We start from the raw sequence: 25,899 nt of genomic DNA on the forward strand, positions 1-25,899 counted from the left end.
AAAAAAAAAAAGAACACATTTGGAGGCTGGCCAGATGGCTTAGTGGATTAAAGCACCTGCGTAGGCAGACCCAGGGGCTGGGGTTCGATCCGGGCCTGCCATGCTGGCCCCGCCCCTGAGGTGCGCGGAGACAGTGACTGAGACTGGCTGTGGTGGTGCGACTGGCTGTGGTGGTGCGCGCCTATAATCCCAGCTCTTGGGAGGCTGAAAACAGGAGGATCACTACGAGTCCAGTCTGTGTAGTGAGACCCTGGAGACCCTGTGCTAAATACATTACAGAAAAATTCAGGCAGCTTCATGCTTATAATGCACTTTGTGCAATGAAATAAACTTTTAAAAAAATTGTAATATAAAGAATAATAACTTATCATAAAGGACAAGTGAGAATATCTGAGGAAATGCTGAAAGAGAATAGGAAAGAATGATATTGGTACAAGAACAGGAATGATTTAAAAGTTTCCAGCTGTTTAAAAACATCTCCATGTATCTCTCTCTCTCTCTCTCTCTCTCTCTCTCTCTCTCTCTCTCTCTCTCTCTTTCTCTCTCTCTTCTTTTCTTTTCTTTTCTTTTCTTTTGAGACAGGGTCTCACTCTGCAGTTCAGGCTGGCCTTGTGCACTGGCCTCACACTGGTAGAGATCCTGCTGGCTCAACCTCCTGAGTGCTGGGATTACAGGCATGCACACCCAGTTCCTCCAAGTATTTCTTAAAAGGATGAGGGGGAATATTAAATTGATGTGACACTCAGAGTTAGTTGCTGCTAGTTGACAGCAGTACATAAAAATGTCACTTTACAATATGTCAGAAATTACATCCACTGAGACTTAGTTTCTGGTGAAAAACTTTATAAGTCAACTCCAAAAATGTGTTGGAGGAGCATACTGTTTTTTAAACTTTTTTTCAGGAGAAAAGTGAGCAAGGCTAGTTCAAGGCCATTTGTGTTGTGAATGAGCACTACTTACTTTTAAGCAATAAAGCACTTCTTGTTATGGAACGGATCATTTATTTATTTTAAAAAATCTTTTATTTATTTGGTACAAGGTCTCGCTACGCGGTTCCAACTCATAGTGATCCTACTGTCTCAGCTTCCCCAGAACTGGGCTTACAGGCATGTGTCACCACACCTGATTTTGGTGGCTGGCTCAGCACAGGGCCAGTACAGCATGTGGTACTGGGGATCGAACCTGGGACCTTGTGCTTGCCAGTCAGGTGCAGGGACCACCAAGCTATCTCCCTAGCCCTGGAATGGATTATTTAAAAGGGAGAAAAGACTCCAGATTTAAGGTCTGGGGTGTTCTACCAATTACTTTCATATGACATGCCTTTCCCCAGTAAGAAGGCAAAAGTATGGGAAAAAGAAAGATACAGCAATAACCTTCATTAAAAAAAAAAAAAATGTACAGTGGTACTTCAACCCACAAATTCAATTTGTTTAAGATTTTGAGGAATGTGGCTCTATTTGGGTTTGTGTGGAGAAAGATGGCCACAGTTGTATTTGCCAGCTGAGGTGGAGCTTGTGAACAGAAGCAAAATTTTGTTGAATACTTTTGTTTGTGAACCACATTGTTTGGGAACAGAAGTGTTTGTGAACCGAGGCATTACCATATGTGGAAATATTTGGCAGATAGCCTAAGGGTACTGCTCCTAACGAGAAGCTGCATCAGAAATAAAAAAAGAAGTGTATATAATTAAGTGTATTTATCTTCTCAGTAATCATTACTTAGATTGTTTGTTTACTTATTTAATGTTACTTTGATTCTTTTGTGTCCTTGAATAAAGCAGAGATTAATATATCTTTTCTGCAAAAGGCTAAGGACTAAATACTTTCAGCTTTATGGGGCATGTAATCTTTGGCTTGGTTGCTGCTCAGCACGCAGGGGTGGGGTGGGGGTAGGGGTGAGTCTGGGGGATCGAACCTTGGTCCCTGCACTTGGCTAAGCAGGTGCTTAGACTGCTGAGCTATCTCACCAGCCTGCATTGCAACTACTGAACTCTGCCAATTGTAGGGAGAAGACAGTCATTGGCATTTCACAGAAAAGGATGGTCGCCCCATGTCAGTAAAACTTTCCTTGTGGATGCTGAATTTTAAATTTTGGGGGGCTTCCAGGTTAGCTCAGTTGTTTAAAGTACCTGCTTGGGCAAACTCAGTCCGGTGCACGGGACCGTGCTTGGATTCCCAGCTCCACATGCTGTACAAGGTCTGCACTTAAGGCAGCCTGAGTCAGCAAAAAACAAACAAACAAACAAACAAACAAAAAAAAAAAACCTTCTAAATTTTGTATGCCAGGGAATATTCCTTTGATTTTTGTGAGAGGGGTAAAAACATTCTAAGCTCACAGGCTGTGCAAAAGCAGGCAGTAGACCAGTTTGGACCTGCAGGTAATAGTTCGCCAGACTCTGGTTTTATAACAGTGTTTAAAGTTCCCTTTATCTTGAAGAGTAAGCATGGTATTAGAAGAACACACAAGAAATTGGCCACTGTGATTGCATTTTGATAAGCATGCTTGGTGGCTGACTGACCTGGGAAGACTTATTTGCAGGGCACAGTTGCACCCGTGCAACGTGTGCCGCAGCTGGCTGTGGTGTGGGTGCGTTCTGCAAGGGTTCATGCGCCGGGGCTTGGTCCCCCAGTGTCAGTGTCCAGAGGTGGTGGAACCATTCAGTGGCATCTCGTGGAAGGTAACTGGGTCACATGAGGTAGCACGTTCAGAAGGAATTAATGCTTGTTAGCAAGGTGGGTTCGTTCACCCCAGAGCAGGTTGTTACCAAGCAAGGCCAGTCCATGCAGTTGGCCTCTTCCGTGTGGGCTGTTTCCCATTCTATTTCTCTGCCGTGTGTCCTGGAGTCCTGGGGCCATGTTCCTGCCACCAGAATCATGAGAAATTACCCAGCCTCAGGAATTTGTTTTGGCAAACACAAAACAGACCAGTGCCAGGCACTTGTGTGGCCAAGCATGAAGAAGTCCCTTTTTTTCAGAGCCTCTTCAGGAATTGTGAACCTGAATCTGGTTCAAGCAGGCTCTGCCGTCTGGCCACAGAGAGCTCAGTCCTTAGCCTTTCAGGAGCACCACCCTGGTGGGTCTCCAGCCACGGATGAGGACCGCATGCGGCAGAACTAGGAGACCTGGACTTTCCTTAGGGCGTGTAAGTGGTAAGTTACGTCCTCAGATCTGTGCGGCAGGAGGATGAAATCCCGATGCCATCTCTCTGGGCAGAGCGCGCCTGATGCCATGGAATTTGACAGAACTAAGCAAGGGCACAACAAACGCAGATAAATAAGGCAAGTGATTGTTATGTGCCAGGCGCTCGGATTCAAGGCACCGCGTGTATGTGAACATATGTAGGGAAACACATCGCAGGAATCCAAAACGGAGAAGGCTAGTCTTAGAAAATGTTAGAGCGCTGTAACGGGCTGCGGAAGAACGGGGGCGCGGCACAGACACTGCTTCGGGGTGCGCTGATGGCTGCTGGGTGCAGCGGGCCGGCTCCGTCTCAGCCGCTTTGGAGGCTCGGAGGACCGCTGATCGCCGGGGGGCACGGCCACCTGGGAGACAGCTGAGAGCGGCCTCTGAAAAGCCATAACTGTGAGGAAAGGGGACGCACAAGCACCCACGTCCTGGCCTCCCTGTGTCTTCAGATGTGTTCTAGTGTTGCTCGCTGTTAAAGATTGTCTTGAGCAGAATGCTTAATCTGTATTGGGAGGAGAGGGGAGAAGGAAAGAAAGAAAGGACAAGGAATAAAGAAATGAGGAAAGAAGGAAAAAAAGGGAAACAAGGCTTTTGTAAACGGGGGGGGGGACTGGGGGAGGAGCGGTTGAAGGGAGGAGAATGGGAAAAAAGAATCAAGTTCTATCATGTGCAGGTACAAATTCTCTACGATGGAAGCAATCCCTACGTATGTCTAAAATGTACCAATAAAATCTGACTTGGAGGGGAAAATTGCTCTTGAAACTATGTCTTCCTTCAGCTACTTCTGCATCCCTTGTGTCCCTATCTTTGCTCCCTGTCAAAGCACATGCCAATCAGCTTGCTGTCTCGGTGACAAAACACCAGAGGATAGCGACTCAAAGGAACAAAGACTCATTTCAGCTTGTGGTTTCAGCCCATGATGGGCGGGCTCCGCTGCCCTTAGGCTTGCGAAAATGCAGAAGTATCTCGGAGAAACGGGGTGGCAGAGGTGTGGTTGCTCACCTCAGGGTAGCCAGGAATGAGAAGGGAAGCGGGCAAAAGTGCCAGAGAAGAAAGGGCTGAGGTCTGCGCCACACAGACCCTTTGGGGTCAGCCACCTTACCCATCCCCCTTAGCCAGGCCCCGCCTCCTAAGGTTCATCACTTCCCAATAATGCATCAACTTGTGAGTCTATCAATGACGAATCCAGAGGTGAGGTTAGAGCCCTAGGATCCAACTGCCCTCAAAAACCCCATCAGTGGGTGATTGAGCCCCAGCACATAGCTTTAGGGAAAAGAGCTGGAAACCATGTACAGAAAATAGCTTGGGAAAAGATTCTCTGATAGCTCCCCTTTTTAATATTCAGCCTTTCAAGTGACTTCTTAAGGAAGTGGAAAACATCACAGAAAAGAAAGGAAAACAAAAAGACCCAGAGCTATAGCTCAAAGTGAACACTGCTTCTCTTGGGTTTATTCTGGAAATTTCTTTCTTTTGTATTTTAGGGAAGGGTCTACAGGGTGTTCAGGGTCTCACTTCTAGATCAGACTCATAGTGATCCACCTGTTTACAGCCTCCCAAGAGCTGGGATTACAGGCGTGCATCACCATGCCCAGTCTCAATTGCTGTCTGAGCACACCCTGGGGGCAGGGCTGGCACGGCAGGCCTGGGGATCGAACTTCTGACCCCTGTGCCTGGTTGCAGGTGCTTTAATCAGCTGAGCTATTTGGCCAGCCCTTGACAATTTCTTTAGGATACAACTTGAGACATTTTGGTATAACCTACCATTATTTTTCTTTCTACTGTCACCTCTTCTAACCCTAGACGGATGTGCAATCAAGGCAGACCAGTCATTATGATGCAAATCTTTGAAAATTCCCCTACAAAGCAGAAATGAAGATCTTGGAGAATACTTGTTGCATTTTTGATCTGTTGATATAATGCAGTCCAAAAAATTTTCAAAAGAAAGTATCTTTAAATCATTATGTATTTATAGACCTTTTCAACTTTCTGATCGAATTTAAGATAGCAAAGCATGGATTCATCCCAGTTTATTCCATTGCCTTTATATTTGTTTCTGATTTTTTTCTACAGAGAAGAAAAATAAAGAAGGGAAAGAAACTGCTCAAAGGGAAGGAACACTGGGATGAGGGGAAGGAGAAAAGAAAGAAGGACAAAAGAAATGTATATGTATATGCACAAGATAACTTGGATAATTGTACTGATGATTTCTGCTGGTCTATTGAAAAGGGCAGTTAATGCTTAATTTTTTTCTCTCTCCCTTTAAATTTGTAATAATTTTTTGAACACTTTTGCATGCTTATATCTGATAATCTGGACAACTGATTTGAAGACAACAGTATTCAATGTAACAACCATTGTTGGAATCCTATCATTTTGTTTAGTGAAATTCTGTGTTATTTCCAATGTTTTTTTTTTTACTAGTTTTTGATTCTCTTAAAAAAAAAACAAAAGTCAAAAGCAATCTAGCATGTAATATAGATGTGCAATAAACACTTACTGAATCAGTTAAAAAAAGAAATAGAGACATAATCAAAGTGTCACTCTACAATCCCCAAGTGCTGCAATTTAAATGAAAACATATGGCATTCTCTCAGATACATTAGATAGCATCTCTTCTTAAAGCATACATCTTACGCATTTTAAAGTCCACATATGGTGAAAAGATGATAAATATTGAGAGAAGATACATGTGGAAAGACGATGGGAAAATGCCTTCCCCAGAGCCACTTTGTCCTTTTGCAAACTCACTTGCTTGCCCCTCCTCTATCCCTCTTAACCACTCCCTCACCAGTTCTGTCATCATGAACTCCCTACTTATTTTCATTTCAGGGTTGGTATTTGAACACCACCTTAACAGAAGCGCATTCTCCAATTGCAAAGTTCTTATGGGATCAAGAATGAATCTCATGGAACACTCCCATTTACCAGCCATGGATGAATTCTCCCTTTTTGAAAATTTATTTGGTAAGTTATCAAGTTGATTTGAATATCAATAAGAGCAAACTGCCACCTGGAAATGCAGAAGAAAAACACCTAGAAAACGAGTCCAACAGAAAGTCAAGAGAATGTTTTCATTTGCTGTAAGTACTCAATAAATGTAAGCCACTCTGACAGGCTAGAGACAGATAGGACCTTGGATTCATTGAACCAGATGATCAATTTCTCCCTCTCTCTCTTTGTTTTAATAAATGAAGACTGCAGGAGTCCAAGAGCTTTGTGACTTTCCAAGGCCACATGGCTAGATAATTAACTGAGCTGGGAGTTGAAGCTGATTTCTGTTCTGGGACTAATTATAGTATTATTATAGCAGGTACTAAAATATAAAATCATGATTCTTAGAGGTTAATATTATACCTATTGAAGGCTGAGGTTACCCTGGCTACAGCTGTGCCAGAGCCTCCTCTCCTCTTCTGCTGGAATCTGTGGCACAGGGTCAGGATTAGTCACTAAGCCACATTGGGGACAAATTGTACTAAGTTGTTTTTAGTAGATCTGTAACCAGATAATATAAAATGATATATCACTCCACTGTATTTATGAAAACAGCTCATTATAAAGAGTTTTAGTTGAAAACATGAGCTAAAGAATCAGTGAGGAGCAATATTTTGGATGGGGCAGGGAGTCTTCTTACTGCTAAAAATGAGTCCTTTCTGTGTAAGAACCTATTGCAAGGTTAAGATGGTCAAAGTTCTCATCTGACATTAATATATGGACTTTGCTAAACTATAATAAGGAAAGCGCAAATACTGGAAATGTCACCAAGTTCAATGTGTTAGGACTTGATCTCTTCTTTGGTTTGCGATGTTCACAGAAGACATTCACTGCAATTTATACTATTCCCTACCAGTCATCACTACTTTAGTGTCCAGTGGTGCCCTTAGGTGTCAGTGAACGCAAAAGGCTCCAAAGGTTCTGTCGGGTAAGAAGGACCTGGAAAGCGACTGCCCAGGATGCACTGTGACTGTGCTGTCTATGTATGTGTCTAGCTCTCTCTGGTTCCATTGTTCTCTTATCCAGTTTCCTAACAGTGCACTGAAGATTTCTGAGATTGTAGAGCACACATGAGCTGTGATGCACAGCTGTTGTTCCCTGGCTGGCAGTGACTTGGTCCCTACTTAGGCCAAGCAAATCTGTACTATGTGTGACTCCTTCTCCTTGTCCTCCACTAAGCTCTGGAGCCAGGCCTTCACATTCTTTTAAAATCTCATGGCTTCAGGCTCACTGTGCTCAACATACCTGGGCTCTAAGAAGGCCAAAGGGAAGGGTGAAGAAAACTGATTCTTTTGTTCCTCTTCTTTGTCTGCTTGCGTGTCCTGATGACATGGGTGGATTCTACACTGATGGATTCCCTGAGTTGGGGTGGAGCTGACCAGGAGAGACACTGCAGCCTATGGATAAATGCCCCACAGAACTAAACTCAACACTCTTGGACCTTAATCTATGCCAGAGATTCAGAAGAGTTTATCTATGGCTTCAGCCAATCAGAAAGCTGAACTTTTCTCTAATGGTCTGTATCCTCAAGAACAGCAGCATTGTTGCCACAAATGCAAATGATGTTTATGGGAGAGCATACCACAGGTAGATATCGCCTCTCCCGTTCAAACGTGGAGCCCTCCTGGTAAGCTGGATGTCAGAATACAGCAGAGAGAAGATAGAGAGTGGACTCACGGTAGACACGTAACTAAATACATGAACCAAATAATGTCAGGTTGTGGCAAATGCTATGGAAACAAAATAAGGTGACACCACAGTTGCTGGAGGGATGGGCTGTCTTAACTGGGGTGCACAAGAAAGGCTTTGGAGGATTTGGCAGGTGAGCTGAGGCCAAAAGCCAGAAGTCAGTAATGTCCCAGGAGAGGGCAGTATCAGGTGCAAAGGCTCAAAGTTTAGAATGGACTTGTAAGGGCCTTGACTTTCCATTTTTATTTAGGGCAGCAGAAAGTCTAGAGAATTGGCTCTGGACCCTGCTTGTCCTTTAAGCCTCAATGCAGTCTTGAACAACGCAGTCAAATTCAATTGGTAAAATGAGATTATTAGGCTGGGAATTCTAGGACCCCATCGAATTTTACCATTGGAGCTCACAAATTGCTGCTGTCATCTGTGTCAAGGAGTAGCAACTCAGTGGCACTAACTTTTTAAAGTCCTTTATGGCCATGGTCCCTCTCACTGCAGTTACCACAAAGATCATAATCAAATCCCAACTTGAGGGCCCAGGAGAGGTGATCAGTGTTGAAAACAAATACTGATGAGTCTATACTAATGGGTGCTGGAGGCTCAATGACCTTTTCAATGATAACTTTCAACTTGTCCTAGAAATAGCCACGGACCTTTCAGTTTCCAAAGGCTTTGCTTAAGGTAAAGGAGGATATCTCTGTTCATATAAAAGGGTACTCCAAAAAGCAGATCCTGAAGGGAGGTTTGTGTGCCGGAAGTTTGTATGAGAGAGGATGGGAAGCAGAGGGAAGGGAGTGGGAGGAGGCCAGGCAAGGAGGGTGGGAGAACATGAGCTGTCTAGATGTCTTCAAGGTGGGTGAGATGACCTCGGACGTAGCATAGAGGATCGTCAGTGGGAAGATCTGTGAGTGGAGCACTTAGCGACTGGTCTCTGGCTCCCACTGCTTGCAGTCGTCCTGTGGGCAGTGGCCATCCTGCACTTCTGCGCTGTTCTTATGTGCAGGCCCAGCAGTCTCCTGTGGTGTGGGAGAAGTTCTAGGGAGACTGCAGAAGGCATGTGGCGTACCCTGGGAATGCTGCTGCATCGTCTGCCTGGTGTTACTACCGCTATAGCTCAAGGTAGAGAAGTGGGATGAGGGTGGGACACCATCTCCAGACAAAGGAGAGAAGCCTTAGACAGGTGGAGAGACAGAGAGGAATCTGGGATCACCTCCTTGAGGTCTCTTAATTTATTCTTCTGCCTTGGCAAATCTGGGTGGAATCTAGCCTGTGGGTAACTGAATCCATATGGAAGACTCCGAGTGGAAGGACTCGGTGACCTCTCCCCCGAGAGCTGCAAGCTAGCAAACCTGGTCAAATATTAATTTAGTGGCTCAAAAAAGGCATCTCTGATGAATGAAGGCAAGGTTTTATGTAATTAGTGCACAATAAAAAGCAATGATGGCAAAGTCCATGGCCTCCCACACTCTGGCATAGTGCATAGCGCAGGACGCGGCACGCTAACCACAAGGTATATCTCACTTTCGGAGGCTGTGGTTCAAAAACTACAAAAAGAATCTCCCAGCCTCAAAGACTGACAGGCAGAGCAGTCTAGTAGCAGGACAGAGTAAGGGAGAAAGGGCTCCGTCGTATGTCCCCTGCCCAGTGTTCCCAGGACCAGCATCTGGATTACCTTAGGGATGTAGGGGAAATTTAACTGAGTGTGAGTGGGAAACAGAAATGAGATTTAAAGAAATGAAGACTTCGAAGCAAGTGATACTCCTGATTTTTTTCCCTGTGCAGTAGGAATGATGCTGAAACTCCTCAGCTTATTGGGAGGAATCGGTGGCCCATGTGGGAGACAGCTCTATAAGCTCCAAGATATCCCAAAGCATCACAATTAATCCAGAAGCTGTTTCATTTTAAATTATAAACACTAATCCACTCATTAAAAAAAGGAAGTACTCTGTATCTTATCAATGTTGAATGCAAACAATTCTGAAGGGTCCAGCAAGGATCAACAATGTGTACATGAATTTCTGGGCATCTTAAGGAGGGAACCATGTGCTCTGTCTCACCTTGGCACGATCATTGCTGACAGTGGCTTTGGAATCCACATTTTTATTATTGTACCTAACAGTTTTCCGAAGGCCCACTCTGTGAGGACCACCAAGTAGCAGAAGGCAGGTGCCACAGGTGCCGTATAATCTCGTTCACTCACGTTCCATTTTCTTTGGCTATTTCCTGTTGTTTTATGTGTCCCCTAGCTTATGCCCATTTTCTCTGGGCATGCTGTATTTTTATTAGAAGATACTTGCATTAAAATCTGGGGGTTTTTTTGCCCATGCTGTGTGCTTAAATTAGAAGAATCTTCCAGATGTTACAGAATTATCCAGATGCTTTTAAATGCAATTAAAAGTCTTGAGATGAAGTTTTGTAGAATGTTTCTGACATTTGATTTCAGGTATTTTTCCAGCTCACTTAGCTCAACTCAAATAAAGGTGGTTCTGACCTACTGGGTGAATTAAAGCTAGAAGTTTCCAGAATATGGAAACCTTCCATTTATGTTGACAAAATGGAGCTGTTTTTAAAAGCACACTTGAAGTATTTGATCACTATTGGTTCTTATCAACATCTCTTCCACAGCTTTAAGCATTCTCTAAGGTTTGTGTTATTTGCTATGGCTTTGAGTTTTGTTTTCTCAAATTGTCTAAGATCTGGTGCTCTTGATAGTGGAGTAAAGAAATGAGGAAAGGAAGAAATATTGAAGAAGGCTTTCCTCATTACAAAACAGCTTACTGCTGATTTTAGATAGGGCATGCCTAGTTGGGTAAAGGTGTGCCTCAGGATAGAGGCCTAGAGCCAAGTTTGCCAGCTGGCGGGAGATTCCAGTGAATTCTGGAGCTGAGCTTTCAGCCTGGCAGGCTAAGGAATGACGCTCAGGGCCACCAAGCTGAGAAAGTTGGGTCACAAATTTATGAAGTTACAGTGAGTAGAAGAATCGTAACACTAGCCCTTCCATCAGGGCTCCCCATGTGTCAGACTTCTTGTGAAGTACATTTTAGATTAATTGGCAGATTTCCTGGTTCAGTCCAAAGTCTGCTGTTCCATCTGTGATCTTAGGCAAATTCTATACTATTTTGCAATTTGCTTGCTTTCTAGTGCTCAGGAGAAATCAAGACACTTCATAAGGATCTGTGCTCTATTTTCCAGTGATATTAATTGGCACAGCCCTTCTTTACAATAGATGTTCTTTATGGTGAAAAAATGGACATTTACACATGTAGGAAAATCTGTCCAACATTCCATTAAATAATAAACATGTCACCAAAACATACTCACAACAAGAAACCAGCCTTGAATGCCTAAGGCTGTGGACTAAGAGAACACTCCTGTTTGTCTTCTCAATGGAAAGTCTTTCCCAGGAGATTGTCCCAGAGCCTGTTGGTCTGAGCGATTCTCAGGGAGGGTGCTCCACAGAGCACTGCCAGAAGGTGCTTTCCTTCTTTCATGCCATCAGAGTGGATGCGCAGGTCACTGAGCTGGGTTCCTCAGTCCCTAGCATCCGGGTACCATCTATAAGAGCACCTTCCACCTGAACGGGCTATGATGATGGAAATGCTCTCTTGTCCAGCATAGAAGCCGTTGTCCATAGGTGATCACTGGACACTTCCACATGATCAGTGCAATTGAGGAATTGACTGTAACTTAAGTTTTAATAACTATAGACAGCTGCTGGTAGCTGCTGTTTCAGAAAGCACTGATGTGCAGGGGAAAAAAATGGATATTTACAACACAGAAATAACACAAGGTAAGGGATCTTCTCAGAGGGAAACAAGGGGATCAAATCTACCTTAGGAGGACAATATAAGGAGACTCACCTACAAGGTTCTCTGGATCCACTAAGCTAACCTGCTTGTTTCTTATCTCATGTGATGTTTCAGAAGGCAACAGATGGGTCTATTTACATGCCATTTGCATATTGATTCTCACAGCCCTTCTTTATGGTAGATGCCATAACTATTCTCCCTTTATGGTGAAAAACATGGATATTTAAAGATGTAGGGAAAGATGCAGTGGATAATTCTTGAGATAGAGAATTTGGAGATGCTTTGCTGTGATCCACATCCTTTTTGTAGCTCTTCCACCTTGGATCCTCTTGGGGAGAGGATAGCTCTGGGATGGAGATGTGAGAAGAACAAGTCAGAATGAGCAGAAAAGAGCCTTGTAAATGGTGACCCTCGATGTGACATTCCAAGCTGAAATGTACTGTAGACTACTACTACCATTTTATTCTTCTGGGGTATCCAGAGCAAGTGTGTCTTAATTTCTCAAGCATGACATTTTGAGTCAAGAGCCATGAGGTTCATCTCCGGCTCTGACAAAACATTTACCGTATTGCTTTTTCCCTCCTCTGTAAAATAGGTAGAAGATAGTAGACCTCACAAATAATACCTTCCATGCAGGGTGAGTGAAGAGCCAGTGAGGCGGTGCTAGGGTCTGCTCTGGATGCTTAGCAAGGCTGTAGAGACGCCCGAGCCATTGTTACACTTACATGTCACCTTGGCCAGCTGCAGCTGCTTTCACAGTTGTTGTCTCACTTTTGCTTCACAACAGGCCCAAGAGAAAAAGTAGGGCAGGGATTATTGTTTGTGTTCTGTCGTCTCTTAATGCACACACATGGTGTCCCTGGAAACCAGGAAACCCACCTAGAGTTACACAGGGCTGCATGATGCCTGCACTCAACGCCAGACACACTGAATCTCCAAAGCACATACACACTCTCTCTCCACAAACAGCAGCAGACATAAGCGTGATATCCAGACACTACATTACCAGATTAAAAAATGGAATTATCTTTTCTCAATGAGCAGCCCCTCCTGCCATATGCATGCAAACTGAGTAATTGTAACATTAACGATGAGTAGCCATCCATGGTGCTAAACATTTTTTAAATATCTGTTATTTAACCCATAATGACTATGAGTTCTTGTGATTATCAGTTCCATTTTTGCAAATGAGTAAATCAAGGCAGAAAATGGTTCCCGAGTTTGTTCATGGTCCACAGAACTAGCAAATATGGAGAAAGAGTTCATGTATTAGCTTGCTAGGGCTGATGGGACAAAGCCCTACAGACTCAGGGGCTAAAACAGCAGGAATGTTTTACCTCACAGGTCTGGAGGCCGGAAGCCTAAAATCAATATGGCAGCAGATCGGGCTCTTGTTGAGGGCTGTGAGGGAAGAATCTCTTTCAGACCTCACTGCTTGGTTTGCCTGCGTCTGGCTTTGTCTTTTCTATTAACTTTCTTCTCTCCATGTTTCAACTTTCCATTTTTATTTTTATTTAAATTAATTATCAAATTAATTTTTTGTACCAGGATCCAATTGGAGACCTTGTCCCGGCCAGGATTTTTTAATAAGGATGTGAGTCATACTGATTTATGGTCCACTTTGGCCCTTACTTTAATTTGATTATCCAGAGAAGGTCAGATTCTGAGGCACTGAGAGGCAAGACTTCAACATGGGAATTTTGGGGGTGGGGTGCCACACACCTGAAGACACAACACTGTATGAAACCCCACCGGCCCAGGCAGTAGGCCTCCAGCCTTGCGCCTAAGGCCTTCTTCGGTAAAGCTTCCGGAGAAGCAGACTCACACTGTTCTCTTGTCTCCCAGTAAGAACAAAGGTCAGGGCCTAGAGCGCGGCACTTGACCTCTAAATACAGCTTTAGAGCCACTGAACAGAAGTCTATACCTTGAAAATCCTTAAGCTGGGAAAGTACTCCCCGAAAATATTTATCTAAGAGGCTGGTTTCCAGCTTACTAGGCAATTCGGCATGGAGGACAGTCTCGTAAACATTTACAAATATCCTGCTCTGTAATGAAGTTAATCAGTAAACCACACAACCTCTGGCCTCCCTCCCTCGCGGTGTACCTAGCCTCATTTTCAGTTGCTGTGAATAAGCTAAGGATGGTAATGCAGTTTCAAGGCTTAGAACATCCAATTCAAGTCAGTCCTCACCACAGCCACATACTGTCGGGATTTGCCACAGAGATGTTGAGTCCGAAGCCTGCTAAAGGTAGGACCCCTTCCACCTCCTCTGGGTTGTGCGTCTGCAGCCGGACTGAGGAAACCTGGGATCATCTGGTGAGATTACAGGGACAGATGTCTATCAGCACAGGCTCCGTCTGACGCAGAAGACGGGGGTGAGAGGCTGGGATGGGGTGATATTTATAGGGTTCTGGAGAGGCGAGTATCCCATTGGATGAAATCTAAATATAAGGTACCTAAAATTCTTTATGGGATATTAGCTCAAATTAGAATCATCTCAGAGAAGTCAGATGTTAATATGAACATCCATGGACACTAAAAAAAATTAAAGCACACTATTTAATACTGTATTTTAAAAAATGAAGAGGTTCAAATCTCAGTAGGTCATGTGAACTACTCTGTTGGTGGCCAGCTTTATAAACTGGAATAGAGTTATGTCCGTGTACTAACTCCTCACAATGAATGTAATCGTTACCCACTGCAAACATGTGCTAATAAAAATGAAAGAAAAAAAGACAAAAAAGAGAATAGAATAGGCTAGAATAAAATAGAAATATTAGTGTGCCCCTCAAGAAATAAAGATATGTTTCATAGAACATGTTTTCAGTTACATAGGGAAGGTATATTATGATATAAAATATATATTTATAAATTTATATAGATATTTTAAAATTTTATTAAATATTGCAATTAAATATTTAAACAAGGGGCCAGGGATATAGCTGAGCACCACAGTGCTTTCCTGGCAAGTGCAAGGTCCTAAGTTTGATTTCCAGTATAAAAAAAAAAAAAATTAAAGTATTGTAGTGTATAATATTCTTTTTTAATATTCTTTTTAAATTCTATAAAAATACAAAAAAGTTGTGATATAAAATATTTTAAGCTATAGGAAGTGGTAAAAAAACAATAAATAGAAAACAAAAGCTATGTAAGTTTAATGAGCTACCTTCATATCAAATTCTTCTCAACCGCCTATGGTGAATTGGGTATGTGAAAAGCTTCCAGTTCAGGGTATTTATTTTCTCTGAATTAAAATATCAGTTGTAATTAAGAGACAGTGTATTATTATTATTATTATTATTTAAATATTTTCTCAAAATAGAAACTCACCTTTTAAAATTTCCACACCAAAAAAAAGAAGAAGAAGAATTGACAAGTCTTTCTAACTCTGACCAGAGGGAATATATTTTTGACCACAGATTAGGCTGACTGCTGTTGTATTTCAATGGGACATTTCAAAGCAACTGATACTATATTTAGAGAGGGACATTAATTTGAAGGCTGGGAAAGCAAATCTTCCTTCTCTTTCAATTTAACATGCATTTATTAAATGTCTGATGTGTCACGCGCCGGAAATGCTCACAAGAGAATATAATCTTTAGCCCAAAGAGTTTGCCGAGTAACCACAGTAATGACAAAGACATAGCAAGTGTTTGTGTTATTGTCACAGACTGCGGAGTTTCCATTCTCTGTCTGGGTTCATCTCAGACTTCTGACATAGGCGTGTCACATTCCAGCCTGGGAGAGCAAGAAGCAGAAGCTTACAGTTCCGTGTCTTGCCCAAGTGCCTAATCTAGGAAGTCGCAGGTGAACTGAACTGAGATTTGTGGCTCACTTACTCTTAAACAGCTTCCCAGGCCACTTCAAGTTTATCGCGGAAGATTAGCTTGTGGACACATGAAAATGACTCTACAAGCTTCTGATAAGTGCAGCAGGAGTGGTGTGCACAGAGGATCAGAGAGATTAATTCCACCTGGCGGAACTAGGGCAGGTCCCAGGCAGGAGGTCATCTGCTGACAATGCAGGGAGACACCCACAGGAACAAGGCCTCGCTGCTGCAGGACTCGCAAACAGCTTCACAGATGATGCCAGGTCCCCTGGCCTGGGAAGCTGTGGGTTAGGAAACAAAGGAAGGTGAGCCCTAACACAGTGGGATCTTGACGAAGTACCACGGCTGTCGCGTGGGTCCAGCTCCTCCACTTGGGTATGCAATGCTTTGGTCACAAGCTCCTTGGAGCTGCGCTGGCTAGTCTGACAGCCAGGGGCCACATGTGGCTGCTTAGTCTTAAATTATAATTACTTAAAGTTAAGCAAAATCTAACATTTAGTTCCTTGTATCACTAGCTACGCTGTGAGGATTCAATATCCTCAAGTGGTTGGTGGCTACCAGAGGGGCAGGGACAGAGCTAGCACTTTGGATGGTGGTCTCTTAGAGAACCTACTGATGGCTGGAGGCCCTACCCAGGAGTATTGTGCTTTCCTTTTAGGGGTTCTCAGACTCCCCTGGAATAGCTGGCTCACGTGTTCCCACTGAAGAACCCTTTCTTAAATTCTCACGGAGAGCGCAGATTCACATACTCTAAAGTTGAACTGACAAAAATGACAAAACTAAACAAAAAAAGGGGATACAAATGAATGACCATTTTGTATCTGTATATTCGAAATAGGATAGGTATACAGCTACTTTCTCTTAATTCAAAATGAATAGAAAGATTTGTTCTAATAGTGTTTGGACAGGATATCATGCCTGCTTCTTGTCCTACGAGTAACCACTATGAAGACAACAATATGCAATGTATTCATTATTGAAACTGTCCTACTAATCGGTTTTGAAACTATCTCATTGCTATTTGTTTCTCAATAAAATTATTTTTTTTAAAAGGTTGAACTGCTTCAGCCCTGCCCACATCTTCTCTATGACATAGTTTTGTAATTTTTACTTATTCACTTGTTTGTGTACTGCTTCTTGATAGTCCCATCTCCCCCCACACCAGAGAAGGGCTGGGACCTTTTCTCTCATTCTTTTTTTGTCTTTTTGAGACAGGGTCTCCCTAGGCAGTTCAGGCTGGCCTTGAGCTCACTTTGTAGCCCAGCCTGGTCTCAAACTCACAGCGATCCTCCTGCCTCAGCCTCCCAAGTGCTGGGATCACAGGCATGTGCCACCACGCTTTTGAGCATTCCCAAGAGCATCCTTCACCTGTAGGTGCGTAGAGTCTCATCCCTAGCTGCTCATTCCAGACCCCCGAAGTGCTGGAAACCAATTTTCTTTTTGTTTTTGTAAGTTTGGCGTACACTGCTTCAGCAGCAAAACCTGACCTGAGTGGATGTGAGACTTGGTGGCCGTTATGAATTCCCTTTTGTATGACCATGTGTACATTTTGCTGTGGAAATTGTCGCTGGGTCTGAGCCTGGGTTTGCCACAGGGAGCACTCTAATCTGTGCTGGGGTCCAAGAAATTTCCAGTTCTGAATGTGCCTCCCTCCTGGGAATTTCAGATAAGAAACTGTGAATCGGTGTTATCTTACCCAGTTATCAACAGGACAAACAGGGCTTTCTCCATAGCTTAAGCAATTGCTCAAAATCCCACTGTTCAGAGGGACGCAGCTGGAATTTTGATCTGGGGCTGTCAGCCCGTGTTCTGAAGAATTAGACTGGTCTACGCATGGTCTTGTCTCTTATTTTGCCTACTCAATTTTCTAGTACTTTGAATAACTTAAATACCCCTATTTTCTAAAGAGCCATAGTTTAAGTTTTTAGAAGACAGAAACATTTTCATAACCTAATGGGTATTTTGTCCTAGAGGTTTCATATGAAAGCAGCTCATCTAACCTTACTAGAGGTAGGAATGATTCCTTATATTTTAATGTCAGTTATAATTTGTTGAATAATTATGCACTAAACTTAGCAAAGGGCTCAATGTGCATAATCTTACTTAATCCTTACATCCACCCAGGCAGGTAGGCATTATAGTGATGATCTGCTTTGTGAAGGGGAAATTGTGGCTTACAGGCTTTGGGGAAATTGTCAACTGCACCCAGTCAGTAACAGGCCAGGAGTCTGATTAAAGGTCACGTACATAGGGCTGGGGAGATAGCTCAGCAGCATAAGTGCCTGCCTGGCAAGCACAAGGTCCTGAGTTCAATCCCCAGTACCTGCCCCCCACTAAAAAGAGGATGAAAATTTACATAGACAGATTCCAGATTCTGTATTAGTTTTGAAAAATTCTTTGTTTTACAGCAAGTAAAATAACATTTGCACATAGCAAAAGTCACAAACAACAAATTATTGTTCAATGTCCTATTCCAGAAAATACTATAATATAATATCACCTCCAATAATCCTACAGTCACCGATATGCTGTTTATGCATCATGCAGAAATTTACCTTGCCTACAAACACACACACATACACACACACACACACACACACACACACACACACGCAGAGTATTTTAAGTAACCGTAGGAATATCCATATGTTCTATAGTTTACCTGTTCGTATAGCACCATATGGTAGAAGCACATCATTGTTGCTCATCTATATAAGGATCAGATGCAGGGGTAGAACAAAAACATTTTTTAACTGGACTCCTACAGATGGAATTTTATATTATTTATATTTTATGGTTCTTACAAAGTTGCTGCAGGCGCTGGTCAAATAGTTTAGCAGATTAAAGAGCCTGCAAGTAGGCACAGAGGCCAGGGATTCGATCCCTGGGCCTGCACTGCCGGCCCCGCCCCTGGGGCGCCCTGAGACAGCAATTGAGACTGGGCGTGGTGGCGCACACCTGTAATCTCAGCTCTTGGGAGGCTATACACAGGCGGATCGCTGAGTCCGATCTAGTAGTGAGACCCTGATCATACTGTAGACTCTTCCTTAAAATACAAAAGAAAAAAAAAACGTTGCTGCAGATAGAATTTTTATTTATATGAAAATACTTTTTCATACAGATTCAAACACAGCCCTCGGATAAATGTTCTAGCACCAGAAAATTCATGCTGGCTATTTAAGGTTTAAATCTTGAAAGATACTGACAAATAGTCCTCTAGGAAGGTTTGTTTTTATGACAGTGAATATCATCAAACTTTAAAAATCTTGAGCTGGGGGGATACATCAGTAGAATAAGTGCTTGCCTGGCAAGCACAAGGTCCTGACTTCAATCCCTGGTACCAAAAATAAATAAAAAATATTTTTTAAAAAAAACTTTAAAAATCTTTATACATTTGAAAATAAAAAAATATTTTGAAGTTTTAATTTGAATTTAATTATTGGCAAAAGTGCACACATCTTTGTATGCTTATAAAACAGTTGAAAAGGGGGCTGGGGAGATGGCTCAGTGGAATAAGGGCTTCCCTGGCAAGCGCAAGGGTCTGAGTTCAATTCCCGGTTCCACCCCAAAAAAAAAAAAACAAAAACAAAAACAAAAAAACACTTGAATGTATTTCCAAAACTGTTTCTGTCTTTTGTCCTTTTATCTGTAGGCTGCAGAAGGTTTTCTTACTAGTTTACTAGATACTATTACATATTAATAATTACATGGTCTGTCTTCCACGTGGCAGCTGTTTTTCCGAGCTTATAAGATTTAATATGCACATGTTAAAGTTAACTTTACGCAGTTAAGTATCCTTGCTGTAGCTGATATCGTAAATTTTCTACTCTGTGTAGTTAAATGTGTGTATTTCGATCTCAGAGCCCGCACTCCCGAGCACGGAGTTAGAGCCGGCTGCTCTCGGCTCTAGAGCGATGACGCTAATCTCGGTCCTGTTGTTCCTTGTTGCCCAGGGGTGCTCTCGGAACAAGCAGCGGGTCCTCTGGGACAGAACCTGGACGTGGAACCCTACTCGCAGTACAGCAACGTCCAGTTTCCCCAGGTGCAGCCGCAGATTGCCTCGTCTGCCTACTATTCCAACCTGGGCTTCTACCCGCAGCAGCCGGAGGAGTGGAACTCTCCCGGGATCTACGAGCTCCGGCGGATCCCCCCTGAGACTGCCTACCAGGCAGAGGCCGAGGTGGCCGAGACGCCCATGACGAAGAAGCCCCGAATGGGCGCCTCCGCGGGGAGAGTGAAGGGGGACGAGCTGTGCGTGGTTTGTGGGGACAGAGCGTCCGGCTACCACTACAACGCCCTGACCTGCGAAGGCTGCAAAGGTAAGAGTCTGCTCCCCGGCAGCCTGCCCTCCGCGGAGGTTCTGCCGCTCCGAAGGTTGAACCCTCGAGCTCGGTTCCTCCCGTGCTCTGCTTCCCCGCCTTTACCTCCTTTCCTTCACTGGCCTGCCCTAGATGTCTATGAAAAGTCCGTTGGAGTACTTAGCTGAGACGTTAAGTGATGATTTTCATATTCACCATCCTCACAGACTGTTGAAAGTAATTTAACGTTAGACTGATTCAGGTGTAGATTTTTGGGTGTTTTTGTTTGTAAGTGAAGGAGAAGTTGGTGAACTTGGCTCCTTTAAAATTAACGTGAGGAGAAACATCTATTGAGAAGCGGGAGAGCTAGATCACTGGGTGGATGCAGGCTTGGTTTTTTGAGGAGCCCCAGGCTGTCCTCCACAGTGGTAGTACCACCTTACTTTCCTACCCACAGTGCATGAGAGCTCCTTTCTCGTCCGTCTGTACCAGCATTCGCTATATGTCCTGGTGACAGCCGCTCTAACCGGGTGAGACAATGTCTCATTGCATCTGTTTGTATTTCTCTGATGGCTGGTGATAGTAAGCAATTTTTCATATATTTTTTGGCCCTTTGTATTTCTTCCTGCAAGAAATATCTAGTCAAATCATTTACTCATTTTAAAAGTTAGATTACTTGATTGTACACTGCAATGATGTGAGACTTGTTCCAGGAATAAAAGGAAGACTCAACATTTGTAAACTAATAAATCTAATGCATCATATTAACAGAAAAGACAGATAAAAATGGCATTATCATCTTGAAAATTCAGAAACAATAGTTGCTAAAATTCCATGTGGCTTTAAAATAAAAACTCTAAAAACATTAGACATAAAATATGAAGGCTGTAGGTAGCCATGTGAATACCCTCAGACAACATTATACTGACTGGGGAAAACCTGAAAGTGTTTCTTCTAAGATCTATAATATAAAGGGGTTTTATCTGACTTATTCAATCTAGCATTGGAAGTTTTGGCCAAAGTAGACAAGCAGGAGAAAGAAGCATAGCACATGTAAATAGAAAAAGATTGAATAAGTTCACCCCCATTTGCAAATGTGGCTTTAGATATAGAAAAACCTAAAGATTTCAACAAAACATCTGTTAGAATTGATAAGCAAATTCAGTCAAATAGAAGGATATAAAATTAGCATACAATATCAGTAATGAGCTTGTTGAAAAGGAAAAAATGAAAGCAAGCACATTCATATAGCTACCCCCCAAAAATCAAGATAATTGGAAATAAATCTAAACAGAAATGACCTCTACAATGAAAATTACAAAATAGTAATGAAAGACATTAAAGAAGACCAAAGAAAAGATTGCCTATGTTAGTGGGAAAATTAATATTTAAATCTCTATGACACTCAAAGAATTTAACAAATTCAATGCAATTCTCACCAAAATACCAATGACATTCTTCACAAAATGAAACACTTCTACAATTCAAATGGAAGCACAAAAGAACCTGAATAGCCAAAATGATCTTGAACAAAAAGAACAAACAAGGAGGCATCATGGTACCTGATTTGAAAACATGCTTCAGAACCCTAGTAACAAAAACAGCATGATACTGGCATATCGTTAGAGCCACAGACCAATGGAAGAGAACTGAGATCTCAGAAATAAACCTATGCGTCTATACCAACTGATCCTCAGCCAACGTGCCAAAAGCATGTGTTAGAGAGTGGGAAGCCTCTTTGATAAATGGGGCTGGAAAAAATTGGATGTCTTGGTTTAGGCAGAACTCCACTTGGCCATCTTGAGCTGGGTGCACATCATATTTATTATCATTACCCTTGTCATTTTCTCATACTTCTTGAAAATTAAGTCAGACTTCTGGCTGTTAATCAAGTCATGGATAGAAACAAAGATGAGGGGAGTTAGTTTGAATGCTAGGATCAGATGGTCCTGATAGAATGAGCCAGAGAGTCCTACCATGGATTTTGTAAGACTGTCATAAAATGAAAATGAAAAAATAAAGTAATTTGTATATAGGACTTAGAAAAAAGTATAGCAATTATGTAGTCAAAACTCATTAAATATCTGTTGTTCTACTGCTACAGTCTTTGACTCTACATCTAGAAAATGTAGTCAAACTATGGCTCTTTTCTGCTTAATAAGCATTGGTTCTGAATCCATTATCAATTGTTTGGTAAGATTTACTATATTTGACTGATTTGGATTATTAAAAACCACTTTTCCTTGTCTGTGTAGACCACTGCCACTCTGCCTGGTCCCTGGTCCAGCAGAATCAATCAGCATCACAATGCTGTATATGGTTAGATTTCTAAATTTCTGTGTAAAATATGTAATTGTTTATTTCTTTTTTTAATATTTTCTTCTTTTTTTTCCTTCACATTCTGTAGAGATTTAAAGTTTAACTTATAAACACTTGATGGAAAATACCCATTCCAGGTTATGTCTAAGATGTTTGATATTCAGACAGATAGTGAGGTTAAGCTCAATTGCCATTAAGCTTCTCATATGGAGGGTTAACAATTTAAGTTTGCACACCAAAAATTAGAGAAAAAGTAGGGCTGCAAGGACAGCCAACATTTTGGCCCTAGACTTTCAAGGTCAGTGAGGACTCAGGACATAAGAGAACCTGGACTGTAATGTCCTATAACTCAGTTGTGTCCCAAATTTTTCTGATCAAGGAGATTATGGGGCCACAGAGGAAAGTGAACAATGATGTAGAGTGTGCCTAAGAAGAGTCACATGGAGAGAAAACATTCTCTCAGGCTTTCACAGAGAGCAAATTGGTCAGGTAATGGCCATGACTTATCCACATGGCTGACACTGACAAAGGATCTACAAACCGCGATACAAGGTTTCAGGGTAAATTCTGAGGGGATTTGACTGACCTTGTCAGATACACAAGCTACATTTCTTGTTCAATATGTCTTGCTTTATCTTGGTCTTAACCATCCAGCAGAAAAGTATAAAAGCAAGTTATAAAAAGTAAACGATATTAATATGCTGAGCTGTAAAAGGCTCAAGTCAACAACTTCTGACAATGCCAGTCCTATGGATAACCCATTACTATTATGGACTACTGGACTATATTGGATTATTTTGCTGAATTCACATGCCTACAATATTTAAATGGCAATGGAATACCCATCTCTGACAAAACTAAATTAAAAAAGGAGATACAAATGAAGGATCATTTTGTATCTATATACACAATATAGTTGGGATAGACATACAGCTACTTTCTCTTAATTCAATGAGAAGAAAGATTTGTACTAATCATGTTTGGACAGGATATCATTTCTGCATCTTGTACTGTGAATAACCACTACAAAGACAACAATATGCGATATATTAATTATTGAAACTATCCTACTAATTGGTTTTGAAACTGTCTCATTGTTATTTGTTTCTCAATAAAATTAATAAAAAAAGAATCAGCATCATCTGGAAATTTTAAGGAAATGCAACTTTAGCAGTCCTATGTTAGACCTACAGATTTGATCTCTAGGAACGGGGCCCACGGAGCTGTGATTTCACAAACCCTTCATATGAAACTTTGAGACTCTTGGGTCTAAATTACACCTAAATAGCATCTGAAGAGTCTTATATGGCCGAGCAGCTTGAGTGTATGTTGTGATTGTGAATTGCCCAAGGACAAAGACAGGGAACGGGAGCTACTGCTTTCCATTTGGTGATCAAAAGGACAACTCAACAGATTAAAATGTAGACTAGAAACCTGAACTGGAGAGACTCGAAGTCTGATCTTAGTGCTATTTCCTGTCTAGATGCAGAGGAAAGAAGAACGTGTGTGGTTTATCAGGGGTTTGGTTCAGGAGTGGAATCCAAGCACCAATACGTTTGAGCCCATACATTTCAGTGCTAATGCTGCACTAATTCTCTCAGGTCTTTGAAGCAGCTGCAAGAAGTGAGAATTATTGTGCTTATTTTGAAAGAGAGAAACAAAGCTTCTCATTTCAGAAAGAAGCTGGGATTTAGAGGATGGTGCTCATAGTTTATGCCACATATTTGCTACTCTTCAGTACCAAAACTTACTAATTTTCTTACCTTAGGTTTAATGTATAGAAGAAGAAATGGGAGCATAAGGCGTTCATGTGGGCCATGGAGAGAGCTCAGTAGAATAAGCATCTGCCTGGTAGGCACACCATCCTGAGTTCAATCCCTGGTACTGCAAAAACAAAACAAAACAAAAAATAAATAAATAAAAACCCAAGCTGTTCATGAGCTTCCCGTTCATTCCCAGCTAGTTAGGATGTGGAACTTTGGAATGGCAGATTGCCGCTGTAACTCTCATCCCCTGTCCACTGGGTGAAACTTCTAGTCTCCAGCTTTCTGCCCAGGGCTGATTCTAACTGCCTTACTGGCCAAAGGAAGAGAATCAAATGATCTACTTAGCTATTAAAGCCTAAACTGAGGAAATGCATTCTCAGGATAGCTCATCTCCCAGATATGAACTCTAGGGTGAAATTCATTTCTCCCAAGAAAATTCTGAGTGATTTCAGTGCTACCAAGAATGAAGGACAGTCTTAGGAAGCACCACCTTAAGAAATGCAAATGGAACAACACAGAGATCCAACCTTACTCCAGGAAGAGTGGACACCACCAGGAAATCAAATGACAACTGCTAGAGAAGCTGTGGGGAAGATGGAACCTTCCCTTATTGCTTGTGGGAATGTAAATTAGTACAACCACTGTGGAAATCAGTATGGAAAGTGTGTTAAGGAACCAAAACTAGAAATTCCAACTGATCAGACTATTCCCCTTCAGGCATCTTCCTAAGGGAGTTAAGGACTTCATATTACATAGTCACCCATAGAGGCCCATGTTTTTAACAGCACAACTCTATTAGCTAGATCTTGGATGTGGCCTGTATGCCTATTAACAGATGAATGGATTAAAAACATAGTATTTATACACAATGGTATACTGCACTGCCATGGAAAGGATAAAGCTGAGTGAATGTGGGAAGGTAAAATAATGTTAAGTGAAATAAAGCAGATATACAAGCTGAAGTATAACTTGTTTTCTCTTATATGAGACTAAAGAGTAAAATACAAACTAAAGAGTAAAATAAAAGGTAGATCATAGGAAAGAGGGAGGTAGACTCTCTGCAAATAGAAAAGGACCAGGAGCCGGAGGGAGGGAGAGGAAGACTATGTTGCAAGAGTTAGACTTGTTCTGTCTGTGTCCTGACTCCCCACGAGGAATGTAACTGTTATGCACTGCAAACCTGGACTAATAAAAATAAACTTTAGAAAGAGCCATCAGCAGCAAAGCCACCCTTATAGATGAGGTTTTAAAAACCAGAGAAAGGGTGCTAGAGGACACTGTAGGAGAAAAAGACCAGCAAAGGTGGTCAGAGAACTGATTTTGGGGAAACCATAAAAGGAGAAGCTGGAGTTGAAGGTAGGTCATTTTAAGGAGTAGAGTAAGGCAGAAGCTTTTCGCTGGTTCTGACCTAAGACTTGGCCCTCATGGTATCTGCAAAAGGACAAGTGTGTGAGGGAGGGGGTGTGAAGGCACTGGGCAGAGACCACATCGTGCATGAGAGGCTGGCGCTTCTCCCTGTGGAGGGCCAGGAGGTCAGGATGTAACCTCACTACCACTGCCATCTCTGTTGTAACTACTGAGCTCTGTCTGGACAGCACCAACACAGCCATGGCAAGAGTGGGCATGGCTGTGTTCCCATACAGTTTATTTTCAATAATAGACAGAAAAGTGAAAAATGAGCAGGAGCCAGGCAGCAGGGTACAGAGTACCCTGTACAGGGTACAGGGCATGGATAGGACAGCCTTCAGGGCCTTCATACATACTAATACATCTTAGCTCTCCTTACTTCCTCTTTGACTGTATGTGACCTGCCCAGATTGGGAATTCATTAGTGTTTTGGGATGGGAAGGTTAGGCTTTGGTGACTTAAAAAACCCAACAGAGTCCTTTGTGGTCCTATGTGCTCTCTAGAGAAGATACATGAAAGCTCTCTTAACTTAGTGAGCAGGGAATAGAGAAGGGTTTGCAAGCAAAACCAGTGAAGGAGCACAGATTGGGGTACAGCACACCTGCAAGAAC

At 42.3% G+C, this 25,899-nt stretch overlaps 1 protein-coding gene across 5 annotated transcripts in view; it reads left to right on the forward strand.

Moving 5' to 3' along the window:
* The window catches only part of Nr1h4 (nuclear receptor subfamily 1 group H member 4), an 86,144-nt gene that overhangs the window by 14,139 nt on the left and 46,106 nt on the right, over positions 1-25,899 (forward strand). For 2 of the 5 annotated variants that reach the window (XM_023716741.1, XM_004623833.2), the window contains exons 1-3: positions 2,795-3,148; positions 6,015-6,149; positions 19,452-19,817. In XM_023716741.1, the coding sequence (XP_023572509.1) occupies positions 3,091-3,148; positions 6,015-6,149; positions 19,452-19,817 (559 nt within the window). In that variant the 5' untranslated portion in view covers positions 2,795-3,090. Of the gene's footprint in view, positions 1-2,794; positions 3,149-6,014; positions 6,150-13,786; positions 13,918-19,451; positions 19,818-25,899 lie in introns of those variants that run through there. The other 3 variants (XM_004623830.2, XM_004623831.2, XM_004623832.2) reach the window with 2 other exon arrangements.

The sequence above is a fragment of the Octodon degus genome, unplaced genomic scaffold, assembly GCF_000260255.1.
Source record: "Octodon degus isolate 3935 unplaced genomic scaffold, OctDeg1.0 scaffold00004, whole genome shotgun sequence".
Classification (NCBI taxonomy): domain Eukaryota; kingdom Metazoa; phylum Chordata; class Mammalia; order Rodentia; family Octodontidae; genus Octodon; species Octodon degus.